The 16796-nt window shown below is 52.4% G+C and overlaps 1 protein-coding gene across 1 annotated transcript in view; it reads right to left on the bottom strand.

Moving 5' to 3' along the window:
- The window catches only part of PPP2R5A (protein phosphatase 2 regulatory subunit B'alpha), a 74176-nt gene that overhangs the window by 24456 nt on the left and 32924 nt on the right, over positions 1-16796 (bottom strand). Inside the window, exons 3-6 of the mRNA XM_066595042.1 lie at positions 15223-15324; positions 14699-14791; positions 12637-12767; positions 4416-4475 (exon numbers count right to left, since the gene is read on the bottom strand). Of these exons, the coding sequence (XP_066451139.1) occupies positions 4416-4475; positions 12637-12767; positions 14699-14791; positions 15223-15324 (386 nt within the window). The remainder of the gene's footprint in view (positions 1-4415; positions 4476-12636; positions 12768-14698; positions 14792-15222; positions 15325-16796) is intronic.

The raw sequence follows: 16796 nt of genomic DNA, 5'->3' as shown, positions 1-16796 counted from the left end.
CTGATGGTAGCCTTTGTTATGTTGGTCCCGCTCTCTGCAGGATCTGAGTCCCTGGCGGCGCAGTGTGTTACTGATGGTAGCCTTTGTTATGTTGGTCCCAGCTCTCTGCAGGATCTGAGTCCCTGGCGGTGTAGTGTGTTACTGATGGTAGCCTTTGTTATGTTGGTCCCGCTCTCTGCAGGATCTGAGTCCCTGGCGGTGTAGTGTATTACTGATGGTAGCCTTTGTTATGTTGGTCCCGCTCTCTGCAGGATCTGAGTCCCTGGCGGTGTAGTGTGTTACTGATGGTAGCCTTTGTTATGTTGGTCCCGCTCTCTGCAGGCTCTGAGTCCCTGGTGGTGTAGTGTGTTACTGATGGTAGCCTTTGTTACGTTGGTCCCGCTCTCTGCAGGATCTGAGTCCCTGGCGGCGTAGTGTGTTACTGATGGTAGCCTTTGTTATGTTGGTCCCGCTCTCTGCAGGATCTGAGTCCCTGGCGGTGTAGTGTATTACTGATGGTAGCCTTTGTTATGTTGGTCCCGCTCTCTGCAGGATCTGAGTCCCTGGCGGTGTAGTGTATTACTGATGGTAGCCTTTGTTACGTTGGTCCCGCTCTCTGCAGGATCTGAGTCCCTGGCGGTGTAGTGTGTTACTGATGGTAGCCTTTGTTACGTTGGTCCCGCTCTCTGTAGGATCTGAGTCCCTGGCAGTGTAGTGTGTTACTGATGGTAGCCTTTGTTACGTTGGTCCCCCTCTCTGCAGGATCTGAGTCCCTGGCGGTGTAGTGTATTACTGATGGTAGCCTTTGTTATGTTGGTCCCGCTCTCTGCAGGATCTGAGTCCCTGGCGGTGTAGTGTATTACTGATGGTAGCCTTTGTTACGTTGGTCCCGCTCTCTGCAGGATCTGAGTCCCTGGCGGCGTAGTGTGTTACTGATGGTAGCCTTTGTTACGTTGGTCCCGCTCTCTGTAGGATCTGAGTCCCTGGCGGTGTAGTGTGTTACTGATGGTGGCCTTTGTTACGTTGGTCCCGCTCTCTGCAGGATCTGAGTCCCTGGTGGTGTAGTGTGTTACTGATGGTAGCCTTTGTTATGTTGGTCCCGCTCTCTGCAGGATCTGAGTTCCTGGCGGTGTAGTGTGTTACTGATGGTGGCCTTTGTTACGTTGGTCCCGCTCTCTGCAGGATCTGAGTCCCTGGTGGCGTAGTGTGTTACTGATGGTGGCCTTTGTTACGTTGGTCCCGCTCTCTGCAGGATCTGAGTCCCTGGCGTCGTAGTGTGTTACTGATGGTAGCCTTTGTTACGTTGGTCCCAGCTCTCTGCAGGATCTGAGTCCCTGGCGGTGTAGTGTGTTACTGATGGTAGCCTTTGTTACGTTGGTCCCGCTCTCTGCAGGATCTGAGTCCCTGGCGGTGTAGTGTGTTACTGATGGTAGCCTTTGTTAGGTTGGTCCCAGCTCTCTGCAGGATCTGAGTCCCTGGCGGTGTAGTGTGTTACTGATGGTAGCCTTTGTTACGTTGGTCCCGCTCTCTGCAGGATCTGAGTCCCTGGCGGTGTAGTGTATTACTGATGGTAGCCTTTGTTAGGTTGGTCCCAGCTCTCTGCAGGATCTGAGTCCCTGGCGGTGTAGTGTGTTACTGATGGTAGCCTTTGTTACGTTGGTCCCAGCTCTCTGCAGGATCTGAGTCCCTGGCGGCGTAGTGTATTACTGATGGTAGCCTTTGTTAGGTTGGTCCCGCTCTCTGCAGGATCTGAGTCCCTGGTGGCGTAGTGTGTTACTGATGGTAGCCTTTGTTACGTTGGTCCCAGCTCTCTGCAGGATCTGAGTCCCTGGCGGCGTAGTGTATTACTGATGGTGGCCTTTGTTACGTTGGTCCCGCTCTCTGCAGGATCTGAGTCCCTGGTGGCGTAGTGTGTTACTGATGGTAGCCTTTGTTACGTTGGTCCCAGCTCTCTGCAGGATCTGAGTCCCTGGCGGTGTAGTGTATTACTGATAGTAGCCATTGTTACGTTGGTCCCAGCTCTCTGTCGGTCATTCACTAGGTTCTCCCGTGGGGTTCTGGGATTTTTGCTCACCGTTCTTGTGATCATTTTGACCCCACGGGGTGAGATCTTGCGTGGAGCCCCAGATCAAGGAGATCATCAGTGGTCTTGTATCTCTTCCATCTCTAATTATCGCTCCCACAGTTGATTTCTTCCCACCAAGCTGCTTGCCTTTTGCAGAGTCAGTCTCCCCAGTCTGCTTCAGGGCTACAATTGTGTTTCTGGTGTCCTTCGCCAGCTCTTTGGTCTTCACCATAGTGGAGTTTGGAGTGTGACTGCTGGAGGTTGTGGACAGGTGTCAAACAGGTGCCATTACTACAGGTAAGGAGTGGAGGACAGAGGAGCTTCTTAAAGAAGTTACAGGTCTGTGAGACCCAAAATCCTGCCTGTTTGTAGGCGACCAAATACTGATTTCCACCCTAATTGGCACATAAATCCGGTACCCATCAGACTGTGATGTTCTGGATGATTCCTCATGTTGTCTCTCATAGTTGAGGTCACCTATGATGTCACAGGAGAACTTGTACAATTGGGATCTGACTAAATACTTTTTCCCCCCACTGTATCAGAAGATTATAACAGTCAGTAACAGCACAACAATACAAAGTAGCATATTTAGCGCTTACGTTTCTCCCACCAACAAAGCCGCTCAAGTCGTATCCAGACCCCTGATAATGTAGCCGGACCCAAAGCCGCTGGACCCGGTATCCAGACCCCTGATAATGCAGCCGGACCCGGTATCCAGACCCCTGATAATGCAGCCGGACCCGGTATCCAGACCCCTGATAATGCAGCCGGACCCGGTATCCAGACCCCTGATAATGCAGCCGGACCCAAAGCCGCTGGACCCAGTATCCAGACCCACCATAATGCAGCCGGGCCCAAAGCCGCTGGACCCGGTATCCAGACCCGCCATAATGCAGCCGGACCCAAAGCCGCTGGACCCGGTATCCAGACCCGCCATAATGCAGCCGGGCCCAAAGCCGCTGGACCCGGTATCCAGACCCGCCATAATGTAGCCGGGCCCAAAGCCGCTGGACCCGGTATCCAGACCCACCATAATGCAGCCGGACCCAAAGCCGCTGGACCCGGTATCCAGACCCACCATAATGCAGCCGGACCCAAAGCCGCTGGACCCGGTATCCAGACCCGCCATAATGCAGCCGGACCCAAAGCCGCTGGACCCGGTATCCAGACCCACCATAATGCAGCCGGACCCAAAGCCGCTGGACCCGGTATCCAGACCCGCCATAATGCAGCCGGACCCAAAGCCGCTGGACCCGGTATCCAGACCCGCCATAATGCAGCCGGGCCCAAAGCCGCTGGACCCGGTATCCAGACCCGCCATAATGTAGCCGGGCCCAAAGCCGCTGGACCCGGTATCCAGACCCGCCATAATGCAGCCGGACCCAAAGCCGCTGGACCCGGTATCCAGACCCACCATAATGCAGCCGGACCCAAAGCCGCTGGACCCGGTATCCAGACCCGCCATAATGCAGCCGGACCCAAAGCCGCTGGACCCGGTATCCAGACCCACCATAATGCAGCCGGACCCAAAGCCGCTGGACCCGGTATCCAGACCCACCATAATGCAGCCGGACCCAAAGCCGCTGGACCCGGTATCCAGACCCCTGATAATGCAGCCGGACCCAAAGCCGCTGGACCCGGTATCCAGACCCACCATAATGCAGCCGGGCCCAAAGCCGCTGGACCCGGTATCCAGACCCGCCATAATGCAGCCGGGCCCAAAGCCGCTGGACCCGGTATCCAGACCCACCATAATGCAGCCGGGCCCAAAGCCGCTGGACCCGGTATCCAGACCCACCATAATGCAGCCGGGCCCAAAGCCGCTGGACCCGGTATCCAGACCCACCATAATGCAGCCGGACCCAAAGCCGCTGGACCCGGTATCCAGACCCCTGATAATGTAGCCGGACCCAAAGCCGCTGGACCCGGTATCCAGACCCACCATAATGCAGCCGGGCCCAAAGCCGCTGGACCCGGTATCCAGACCCGCCATAATGCAGCCGGACCCAAAGCCGCTGGACCCGGTATCCAGACCCCTGATAATGCAGCCGGTCCCAAAGCCGCTGGACCCGGTATCCAGACCCACCATAATGCAGCCGGGCCCAAAGCCGCTGGACCCGGTATCCAGACCCACCATAATGCAGCCGGACCCAAAGCCGCTGGACCCGGTATCCAGACCCGCCATAGTGCAGCCAAGTTAGCATGACAGGGCTCAGCGCTATACAATAGATGGTCACCCCTTGCGGAGTCCCTCCAGTCGCCTCTACATTAAGGCAGCCAACACCTTTAGTGCTACCATTTTGTCCCGGTTTAGCTCTTTCCCACTGGTTTATAGGGTGATCCTCGGGCCGCAGCGACGGCTCCTTACCTGCCAAGTATCTCAAGCAACTCTGCAACCCCATTAAAATGTTCTGTTTCATAGATAAACCTGCAAAAGAAGAGAAACAGACGTGAGTGCGCACAACTGTACGGCCGGCGGAGTCAGGCCATGTAAGGGGACTCATGGAGACCCCCCTAAGGGTCATATCATGCAGAAACCCCAAACCTGTTCTCCATCATGCCCAATATCCGTCACATTGATGGCTTATACAAAATTACCCTGCAGACCGAGACCCCATTACAGCTCCGACAACGGGGTGGGGTTAGACGATAATGCAGCATACAGGGGTCTCGCAGCATACAGACGCCAATTGATGAATGGAGGGAAACTGCAGCAAACTTTTAGCTTCTCATTTATAAAAGTGTTAGTCCACTAGGTGGCGCCACAACTGAACACCAACTAACAGGGCAGGGGGCCATCGCAGCGGGACTACTAGCCAATAACATTACCTGCTTGATTGATTTAAGTGATAATTGTCCAATGTAAACGGGAGGGGGAGATCACTGATTGTACCCCATGTTAGCCCCCTGCCATGCTCCTGCTATAGTGTGGGGGTGTATGCAGCCTGTACCCCATGTTAGCCCCCCACCATGCTCCTGGTATAGTGTGGGGGGTATATGCAGCCTGTACCCCATGTTATTCCCCCGCCATGCTCCTGGTATAGTGTGGGGGGTATATGCAGCCTGTACCCCATATTAACCCCCCCCCCCCCATGCTCCTGGTATAGTGGGGGGTCTATGTGGCTCGTACCCTATATACCCACAAAGAACTGTACAGTAAACACACAGAATTGTCTAGGATGGAGAAAAAGAAGTGTTATTGTGAAGAGGAGGAGAATGCTGGTTGTGGGGGATTCCCTACTGAGAGGAAGAGAGGCCGCTGTCTGCAGACCTGACATAACGTCACGAGAGGTGAGAGGTCTGCTGTCTTCTCTTCCAGGGGTACAAATCAAAGATGTGTCTGATAGGCTGTGAAGACTCTTCAGTCCTACAGAACACCATCCATTACTACTAATACATGTCGGGACAAATTACACTCCAAAAAAGGACCTTGCAACTATCTGCAGAGACTCTGAAGACCTCGGAGAGAAGGTGAAGGAACTAGGAGCTCAGGTGGTCTTCTCATCCATCCTCCCAGTGGATGGCCATGGAATAAGGAGATGGAACAGGATCCTAGAGGTGAACATCTGGGTACATCGATGGTGCCGTCAGCAAAGATTGGGATTCCTAGACCATGGAGTGAATTACCTATATGATGGACACCTTGGTAGAGACGGGTTGCATCTTACAGACAGGTAAGCATAGATTTGCTTCACTCATTAGGAGAGCTTTAAACTAAAACAATATGGGAAGGGCAGTGAAAGGCAAAAATACACAGCTAGTTATACATTTGAGAACCTCGTTATTAGAAGTGGGAAGAAAGAGCAAAGATAAACAATTCAGAAGGCAAGTAGAGGAACAAGAGACCCCGATCACAAACTAACATGTTTCTACACAAATGCACAGAGCTGGGAAACAAACAAGGAAAACTGGAGCTCCGAACACAGGAAGAGAAATATGATGTCATCGGCATCACGGGAACTTGGTGGGATGATACACATGATTGGATACAAGGCTTGTAGGATACAATGTATTTATAAGGAACAGACCTAATAAAAGGGGGGGGGGGGTGTTGTGTTGTATGTTAGGAGAACATTCATCTCCACCGAGATTCAAGCTTCAGAGCTGGGAGTTCAGTAGGAACTGTTTGGGTAAGAATACAAGGAGAGACCAACAGAAAGGACACCATTGTAGGCATTTACTATAGGCCACTGAGACAAGCAGAAGATATGGAGGAACTCTAGCTACATCAGATGGCCAAGCTCTCAAAGAAGCCCAACATAGTGATCATGGGAGATTTTACCATCCAGACATTTGTTGGGAATCTCTCAGGTAAAAGTAATGGATCCAACAGATTCTTATCCGCTCTTGTGACAACTTTATCTTCCAGAAGGTAGAAGAGAAAACAAGGGGATCTGCTATCTTGGCCCTAATTCTTACCAACAGGGAGGGAATGGTGGAGGGAGTAAGGGTGGCTGGGACCTTAGGAGGCAGTGATCATGATATCCTTGGATGTTGGAAGACCTGAGAAGACTCAGACCTCAAGGTTGGATTTCAGAAAGGCAGATTTTACTGAACTCAGAAAGAGGAAGAATCCAATGGCCGGATGTTCTTAAGGACAGAAATGTCCAAGAAGGTTGGGAAATATTGTGAAATGAGATTCTCAGAGCACAATCATTACCAATCCCTAAAAGAAGGAAGAATGGGAAGCATTTAAAGAGACCAGGATGGATGAACACAGAACTTGTACCCATGTTAAAGAGGAAGAAAAATATGTTTACCAAATGGAAAGAGGAGGAATATCTAAAGAAGAATATAATGGGGTCTGCAGAAACTGTAGGGCAAGTGTCAGAAAGGCTAAAAATAATAATGAATTGAGGCAACAGAGACCAAAAGCAATAAAAAAGGATTTGGGGGTCAAAAGCAAAAGAAAAGTCAGAGATGCTATTAGATGCTTACAGGATGAAAATGGGGAATTGGTTCAGAATGATGTTGAGAAGGAAGAACTTTTACATTCCTATTTTGTATCTGTTTTCTCTCAGAAAGTAGATGGAACATAAACTGATCTTCCCTGTGCTATTGGGGGATACAAGAATGCAGACTATCTGTAAGCAGAGAGATGGTGAGGGAACACTTAGCTAACTTACATGAACCCAAGTCTCAAGGTCCAGATGAATTACATCCTAGGATACTAAAGGAAGCAGCGGAGATAATTGCTGAACCACTCGCTATAATCTGTGAAAATTTCCTGGAGAACAGGAGAAGTCCCAGAAGATTGGAAAAGGGCAAATGTTGTCCCTATCTTCAAATAAGGGAAGAAGGTGGATCCAGGAAACTACAGGCCTGTGAGCCTGACTTCTATGCCGGGAAAGATCTTTGAACAGATTATTAAACAGAATGTATGCAAGTACTTGGATGAGAATGGAGTAATTAACCAGAGCCAGCATGGGTTTGTAACAAACAAGTCATGTCAGATGAATCTAATTTCCTTCTATGACAGAATCACTGACTGGGTTGATCAGGGAAATGCGGTGGATATAGTATATCTTGGCTTTAGTAAACCATTTGACAAAGTATCTCATACCACCATAATTATTGATGAAATGAGCAAAAAATGGGATTGACAAGGCAACTGTTAGGGGGATTCACAACTGGCTGAGTGGTCATAAATGGCTGAACGAGGGCCGTGGCTTGGTCATGGAGCTGTGAGGTTGTGCATCTCTGAGCTCTGACCCTCAACTTTGCCATACAGCAAATCAACAGACCCCAGACCAGAATCTGACTGAATTCCCAGCATGGTGAAGAAGACTGTCCGTCAGAGGACAGCAAGAACACCTTCCAGAGGGACTTCTATGGCCAGATACCTGAGAGCACCAGAGGCTCTCTCACTGCCAACAGGGAAGGAGAAGATGGCCGCTCCACGTGTGCAGCAGCATTCACCACCAGAACTCCTCTCAGCAGAATCCTCAGCTGTGAAGAACAAGGGGAGAATGGAGGGCAGGAGAAGAACAGGAGGCAGCGCTCTGACCTGGAGGGAGCCGAGAGCTGAGTAAGGAGAGCAGAGAGACCCGTGCTGTCCCTCCCCTGACTACACATACAGAGCAGAGGCTGTGAGCACAGGGAGAGGGGGCGCTGCTGAGGAGTGAAGCTGATGGGAGAGCTCTGCAGACACAGCATAGAGCCTCACTGCAGGCGGCAGCAGCAATGGCACACACAAGTCTCCGCAGCACTGGGGCTCCTCTCAGCAACAGCTGCAGAATGGAGAGGAAAGCACAAAGTGTTACGGGGACTTATGGAGGATTTAATGTGAAGTGTCACATATCAAACTACTATGAACTCAAACACAAAAGTGGACATGGGGAAGCGGAGCGCACAGACCTATGGCCTAGCTGTAACTACTCTGCCATATGGGCCCCGGGCTTCTATAGGTTCTGCATGCTTGGATGACTCTCTAACTCCCCCTAGAGCCCAAGAATCGCTCACTCCTAGACTAGAAGAGATGTGGACTTTGCTGAATACTCTGCAGACAAAAACTGACCTAGAAGCCATGCTGCGGGGAAAGATTAGCCGCCGTGCAAACGGAAATAAAGTCAATGTGGCAACAGGTAGCGGCGCAGGGACAAGCCTCCTCCATATTGGACCAGCGCATCACCAAGCTAGAGAAGGTCATGGAGGCCCAAGCTCCCTTCAATACATCAATGCTTCTGAAAATGGACGATCAAGATAATAGGGACGTCGTAATAACATCAAGTTGGAAGGTTCCAGAAACGGTTCCCCCGATGATCTACGTCAATTAGCGGCAGTCTTGTTCAATAAGTCATTAGGTCGTCCAGCAGAGGTCATAGATTAGCAGGATATTACAAAGCAGACCCCAGTGTGACGGGCGTGACGGGCTAGACATGATGAGGAGGGGACAATCACTATATACCAGAGCTGGGACGGAGACCACTCCTCCGACAGGGAGGGACTTATCCATGGGGCCACCCCTTTAATAGAAATACCAGAAGAGACGGAAGCACCTTTATCTTGAATTCGCCAGCACAAGCGCCGGCCGTCGCACAACTCTTCGGTTCGGAGAGCCTACAGCTGCCAGATTGGCATTTCCACTCCCATCTTTGCAACCAACATCTATGCCGCAGCGGAACAGACGGGATCCGCAAGTGAGACGCCATCACCGGCACTCAACAGCGGAGGCCCAACCGAACGGAACATCACCGCGGAATATCCGTCTGAACTGGAAACATCAAACATGGCCAAAGTACGAAACTTCGAGGCGGCTCACAAAGCCAAGCAGACACCCAACTGAGTGATTCCTACTGGGCTGGAGCTTACGGCCCTCCTGGACAAAAATATACCAGACAGCATATCCAAAGATATGCCAATAAATGTAGCCGCTAGCCAGGCTGCTGCACCCCAGAGCGTGGCACACATGAATCCCCTACTAGTTCACGACCGGCACTCATCGCGGGGCAATATAAGAGCTATAGGATCTGAAGGAGCCGCCTCTAGGGTTAGGGGCTGGGTATGTTCCCCAGAACCCTCCACCGGCTATCCTTAGAGGAGGATTTCACAGAAGAGGTAGTGCAGTGTATTAAGGGGACCCCGGGCCCGGACGGGTACACGCCCCACTTTTATAAAGCTTTTGGGGAACAGTTACAGAAGCAGTCAGCAGTAGATCTCCATCCTCTCCATTCCCTGCCAGTCTATCACAGTTATCCCAAGGCCGGGGAAGGACCCATCTAGTTATAGAGCATCTCATTAATTAACCTATTCTCGGACTGCATGGGGCCTATGCTTCCATCTCTAATACATGGAGATCAGGTGGGTTCGTGGGGGCCGGGAGGGACACCCCCAGTAAGACGCTCCTCCTGATAAAAGACCCCATTATGTGTCATATCGTTAGATGCTGAGAGGGCTTCTGCGCGTGGGCATTGGGGGTTCCAAAGGGCCTCGTTGGCGCAGATTGGCCTGAGACCAGGGGTGGTGGGGAGGATTTGGGCTCTTTACAACAGACCTACGGCGCAGGCGAGGACTAACGGGATTCGGTCACCCCCATTTTCAATAGCAAATGGAACTAGACGGTTGCCCGCTGTCTGCAATGCTTTCCGCTCTGGTGTTGGAGCATTTGGCCGTGGCGGGGAGACAGAACCCCAGTGCGCACGGTCCTATAAAGGTACAACATGTCTTTGTATGCGGAGGATAGGCTACTGCATATTACACAACCGCGGATCGCAGGTCTGGCTGATTGAGTAACTTGTATCTACACCTCCCGGGGCGGGCGCCAGCTTATCACAGCGCTTCCCATTTAAATGGAGGAAGTCTAGCATAAGGTATTTGGGCGCACATCTAACGAGCGATCAATGTATTCTCCTAATTACTAGAACGGGCTATTAAGGATCTGAACAATTATCCTTGTCCTGGTCTGGCCGTATTAATGGCTGTTGTCCCTCGCTCCCTACATCTGTTTCAGGCGCTCCCCATTGCCCCTCTGGAGGGTTTCTTCAAACAGCATTTACTGGATTTGTATGGGGGGGACCGTAGGCTTTAGACCACTAACAAGGCCTAGAGGGGCGGGCGGCCTGACCTTCGGATATACCCTTCGGCCTCAGTGCTAATGCGCTTGTTTGACTGGCATTTCTACAAAGAGTCCACCAACGGGCGAGTCTGGGAGAGGATTTGTTGGAAACGAAGGCGCGGGGGGGGGGGGGGGGGGGGGGGGTGTCATGGTTGGGGCAGACATTAAGACCTAATACTGAAAATGTGGGATAAATCATCCATAAGATACGGACCATCCACTCCACTATGTGGTAACCCAGATTTCCCTTCCGCTATGGAGGCTTCCAGCTTCCTCGGTTGCTCAATGAAAGATGACAGAGTATGGGGGGGTCCCATCTTATGAGGACCTGAGGGCGGCTCAACCAGGAAAATCGTTATTGTGGTTCTCATAGAAGCAATTAGCACACTTCCTGAAATCCAACTCCACTAATTTCTCGATTACACCCCCCCCCCCTTTGAAATACTATTTACTTAAAAAAAACAAATCGCCCCACCTCGGTGCCTGTCAAAAGTTTACCAAGAAGTTACGGTAAATACCCTTAAGTGGGACCCCACCTTCATAGACAGGTGAACAGGACCTGGGATGTCAGCGCGAGGAGAGGGCCTTCACCGGCTCACAAGCGGCCCGTGGCCCGTAGACCACTGGAGAGGAAGTATAAAGGGACACCGAGGCGGAGCGGACGGCCAGCTATGCTGCACCACATTTTCCCGGCGGTCTCTCCAGATCGCTGGAGGTGTGGTGGGGGCTTGGAACCATGCTGCATTGTGCCCTTTGGGGTATGGTGTTCTCCACAGAAGGTCAGTTCCTCCCACCCCGCAGACAGCGCTCCTGTCTAAGCTGCCTGTTACGTTTCTACGGCACACTCCGTTATTCCTAGACAGCGGATCCAGGAGGTCAGCGAGTGGATGACTATGGAGGAGTTGGTGGCGGAGGAGAAGGTTACATGTATGCGGAGTCCCTGGATGGCAGGCGGCCGTTTAGGATGGATCGTCCCCTCCCCTGGGTGCACACGTCATCCCTCATAGATCATACTACAGGCCTTACCTCTCCCACTGCGGTGCGGACGGCGCCGATCAGAGGGTTTGTCTCTTCTCCTTCCTCTTAGAACAATCTAATTCTGATAGCCGTACTGAGGGCTGCGATTCACGGGAAAGAAACGCAACTGTTGGGTCATTCGATAGACAGGAATGCTAATTAAGGCTTATTAGCATAATTAGGAATTATCACTTAACTACCTGATTGTGTTCAGATATAATAGGATACCTGTAATGAGGAGGAGTCAGACGGGTTACTTACGGATATGGAGAACTACAATGCTTCAATAAAAACCGATTCTGCATAAATGGCTGCACATCCCAGCGGGAGAATGTATGAAGGAAAGACTAGAAGCCATGGGGCGAAACAGAGGGAGGGGACACAGATTAGACAGTGAGGGGGATCGATGAGTGGAACAGGTTGGCACAGGAGGGGGGGGGGTTCTCCTACAATGAAAGTGTTCAGAGGCCGACAGACATCTGTCTGGGATGATTTAATGATCCTGCATTGAGCAGGGGGTTGGACCCGATGACCCCAGAGGCCCCGATGACCCCAGAGGCCCCGATGACCCCAGAGGCCCCGATGACCCCAGAGGTCCCTTCCACCTCTACCATTCTATGCTCATGGATAACAAATGCAATGTGCAACATCTCAATCTCACATTATGTTACTAGACACTTGAAGCAACACCTGAGTGCTTCCATATTGGTGATCTTGCTTCATCCCTGCAAACGTCTCAAGCATAGCAGAACACTCCAAGCATCCTTGGTCAAGTGTGAGCCAGTAATGACGAAAGGCTGAAGCATGTGCTCCAGAGATGCTTGATGCAATGATGAACATGCAGAGCACATCAATCCGCCTGCAGAGAGAACACTGCCCCCATGTGGCCAAAACTGCAGGAGCGCCGCCAGCAGAGGCAAGTAGGATTTCCCAGGTCAGAGTCCACAGGGCATGCTCCATCAGGACTGATGCCAGTACAGCGCACCGCCTCTGCATGCGCCATCTCGTCTGTCCATACCTGAGGAAGATGTTGTTGATCTGTTTTCTGATGAACGCTCGGAGGCCGAGGAACTTCCCATAAATCCGATGTAATACGGTCTTGAGGAAGTCTCGCTCCCGGGGATCTTCGCTGTCAAAGAGCTCCAAGAGCTGGAAGATGGTAAAGACACAGAAGGCAGCAATATGAAACAACGTAACGGAGCAACAACCTGCAAGTACCAACTGCTAAACCACTAGTCAGCGACCAGACTGATTCTGGGGTGGAGAATACGGCCGGCCGGGTCCCCATCCTCCGCACCGCCGGCGGATCATTCAAGGGGCTGTAGGAGGATTCTTGGGTCGTCCATGACTTGTGTCGGGGATCTCATTCACCTCAATGGGACGGATTTGCAATAGCAGCCACAAGCCGGCAAGAAGTGGAGTCTGTACATGACCATCGGGGCGGCCATCTTGCTTGATCTGCAGTTAACAGCATTTCGAGATACGCCTTATGGCAGCCTCATGAGCCGTAAACACAATGGGCAGGAGCAGACTGATTCACTTCTATGAACGAGTTTTCTACACAGCTCTGGGACTTGTGCAGAGAGGGGGAGGAGGTGAGCTGTGACTATTGTGACTGGTGGCTCCTGTGTTATCTATATCAAGTGGGGACCACAAGGCTCTGTCCTTGGCCCAGTGTTGGTCAACATTGTTATAAATGATCTGGGAGGAGGGAATTGTGGGAAACTGATCTAATCTGCCAATGACACAAAGCTAGGAGGGATAGCTAACACTAGGAAAGAGAGAGGATTCAAAAAGATCTAGAAAAGCTTGCACAGTGGTCGGCGACTAACAGAATGGTATTTAACAAGCAGAAATGTAATATACTACCTCTGGGCAAGAAAAATGAAGAAAGCGCATACAGAATGGGAGGAATTGGGCTAAGCAGCAGCACATGTGAAAAAGACTTGGGTATACTAATAGATCATAGACTGAACATGAGTCAACAATGTGATGCAGCAGCCAAAAAGGCAAGCACCATTCTGGGATGTATTAAGAGAAGCATAGAGTCTAGATCACGTGAGGTCATTATCCCCTCTACTCTTCCTTAGTCAGACCTCATCTGGACTACTGGGTCCAGTTCTGGGCACCCCACTTTATAACAGACATAGACAAACTGGAGCAAGTTCAGAGAAGAGTTACCAAGATGGTGAGCGGTCTGCAAATCATGTCCTATGAGGAACGGTTAAAGGATCTGGGAATGTTTAGCAGAAGAGAAGGCTGAGAGGAGACTTAATAGCTGTCTACAAATATCTGAAGGGCCGTCACAGTGCAGAGGGATCAGCCCTATTCTCATCTGCACAAGGAAAGACTAGAAGCAATGGGATGAAACTGAAAGGGAGGAGACACAGATTAGATATTAGACAGTGAGGGGATCAATGAGTGGAACAGGTTACCACAGGAGGTGGGGAGTTCTCCTTCAATGGAAGTCTTCAGAGGCCGGACAGATATCTGTCTGGGATGATTTAGTGATCCTGCACTGAGCAGGGGGTCGGACCCGATGACCCCGGAGGTCCCTTCCAACTCTACTATTCTAGGATTCTATGTGTCACCTCTCAGTGTAATCCTGCCTGTGATGATAATGAGGTGATAGCTGAGAAATTTCCTCTACGGAACAGGAAGTGTCAGACTATTATTAGGCTTAGTGGTCAGTGTGCAGGAAGAGGAGGAGGCGAGCTGTGACATCAGGCTATTAGGCTTAGTGGTTAGTGGGCCGGGAGGGGAGGAGGGTTAGGGTGGTGGGGGTGGGGCAGGGTAACCTAAGGGTGCCTACCCACTACAGTTCTTTGTCACTGTGAAGGTGGCAGCGTTTTGTTTTCTCCCGGGGTCGATGGGACTTGTAATGTTGTGATTTTGGCGCGTTTAACATGAACCGCCCCACAGACGCCTGGAGAAGACAAAACGTAACGGTAGTGGGTAGGCACCCCATGCCAGGGTGGGGGGAGGCTGCAGACATACACTGGGCATTAGGGACGAGGAGGAGCCGCTGGCAGACGTCTTGTGTACATGCTCTACCTCCGGTGGTCTTCCAGGACACTTACCTGCTGCACAAACTTCTGGTCCACGAACCTCTTCGCAATACTCGGCTGGAAATCCGGACTCTCCAAGAACCTCAGGAAGAACTCATAGACGAGCTGGAAATAGAGAAGAAACAGGTAGATACAGAGAGGGCGAGCAGCGCCAGGACCCGCCTGCAGCCAACGAGGGCGCTGTTCATCCCGCCAGTGACAGATCTCCATTACACTGAGGCTGATGGAAATACCCCACGGGGGGGACGCTCGGGTGCTCCGCAGCCCCACTGAATGTGAATGACCAGCACTGCATTCAGTCGTCTCCTCACTGCAGGGGGCGCAGTTACCCTGCAGTGAGGAGGACAGGGGACATAGGACACCTGTTCACGAGATCGGTGGGTGGTCTCAGCGGTGAGACCCCCACCCAGGCATGATGCAGTCACCGCCTGTTGTGGTCACAGCGCCTGCACTGGGAAGATGCTGGAACTACAGGAGCGACCGCTCACCACAACCGGGAAGGCAACACGCCGGCCATCATGGTTGGTGCTGCTCACCTGTATGTGCGGCCAGGAGGCTTCCAACGTCGGCTCGTCCTCCTCCGGATCGAAGTCTGGATTGTCGCTAGGAGGCAGCGTCCGAAAGATGTTAGACGTAATCTGGGGACAAAGCAAGACAATTACCACAACTGTCCTGCGGGGGAGGGGCAGGCCAGGGGGAAGATCAACCCCCTCCAGGCTGTTAAACCCGATCCAGCAAAGAGTTATAACACACCAAGAGGGCCGCCGGGGAGAGCGCCCCCCCCCCCCCCCCGAGGAGGGCCGCCGGGGGAGAGCCCCCCCCCCCCGAGGAGGGCCGCCGGGGGAGAGCCCCCCCCCAAGGAGGGCCGCCGGGGGAGAGCCCCCCCCCCAAGGAGGGCCGCCGGGGGAGAGCCCACAGTGGGGAACAGTCACGTTTGCACTGTCAGGACTGCTGGGGACCCCGTGGTCAGACATTATCCCCTATACTGTGAAGGAACCCCCCCTAAGGCCTCATGTCCACGGGGAAAATCAGGCCCGCTATGGATTCTCCATGTAGAATCCGTAGCGGGTCCCTCCTGCCCCGCGGACATGAGCGCTGAAAATAAGAATAAATCAGAATAAACTCACCTCCCATCCGCTCCGTTTCTTCTCTGCGTCGCGGCCGGATCTTCTTTCTTCGGCCGGCGGATGAATTCGTCACGCCGGCGGCACGTCGGCGCCGGGCACATCCGCCGAGCCGAAGCAAGAAAGATCCGGCCGTGAGGAAGAGAAGACCTTCCCGGCCCGCTCCGGATGGGTAAATTCTTTTAAATTCCTATTTTAGGTCTCCCGCGGATCCGGACGGCTTCCATAGGCTTCAATAGACGCCCGCGGGAGCCATCCCCGCGGGAGACCCGCACGAAAATGGAGCATGGTCCGGATTTTTTCATGCTCCATTTTTTTAAAAATCCCTTTTATTGACCATCCGCGGGTATTTATCTACCCACGGGTGGTCAATGCATCCCTATGGGGTGCGGATCCGCGCGCAGGTAATCCGCTGCGGATCCTAAATCATGTTTTCCCCGTGGACATGAGGCCTTAAGCATCGGTTCGCACAAACCCCGTGGCGGACCCCAAGAACAGTGAAGATGACACAGAATCAAGATGGTCGGCAGGGCCAACTACACCACAGGGGCCAAGATCCCCCCCGTTACACTGGAGACTCGGGGGGCTTTTACAACGGGTGGAGAACGCCAATCCGCACCACAACAGCCAGCGGACATTACTGAGGGGGAAAACCTACATGTGGAAACTGACCGACTGCAGGGGGCGCTGCGGCCCGTAATACATAGAGTACAAACCAGACGTGTTCTGTACCCCACGTACCTCTCACCCCTAGGGGGCTCCTTCTGCACTGAGCATCGTAAGCCACGTACCTCTTACCACTAGGGGGCTCCTTCTGCACTGAGCATCGTACCCCGCGTACCTCTCACCACTAGGGGGCTCCTTCTGTACTGAGCATCGTACCCCACGTACCTCTCACCACTAGGGGGCTCCTTCTGCACTGAGCATCGTACCCCGCGTACCTCTCACCACTAGGGGGCTCCTTCTGCACTGAGCATCGTACCCCA

This window comes from Eleutherodactylus coqui, chromosome 3, assembly GCF_035609145.1.
Source record: "Eleutherodactylus coqui strain aEleCoq1 chromosome 3, aEleCoq1.hap1, whole genome shotgun sequence".
Taxonomy (NCBI): domain Eukaryota; kingdom Metazoa; phylum Chordata; class Amphibia; order Anura; family Eleutherodactylidae; genus Eleutherodactylus; species Eleutherodactylus coqui.
This window is presented reverse-complemented; position numbering and strand designations above follow the sequence as displayed.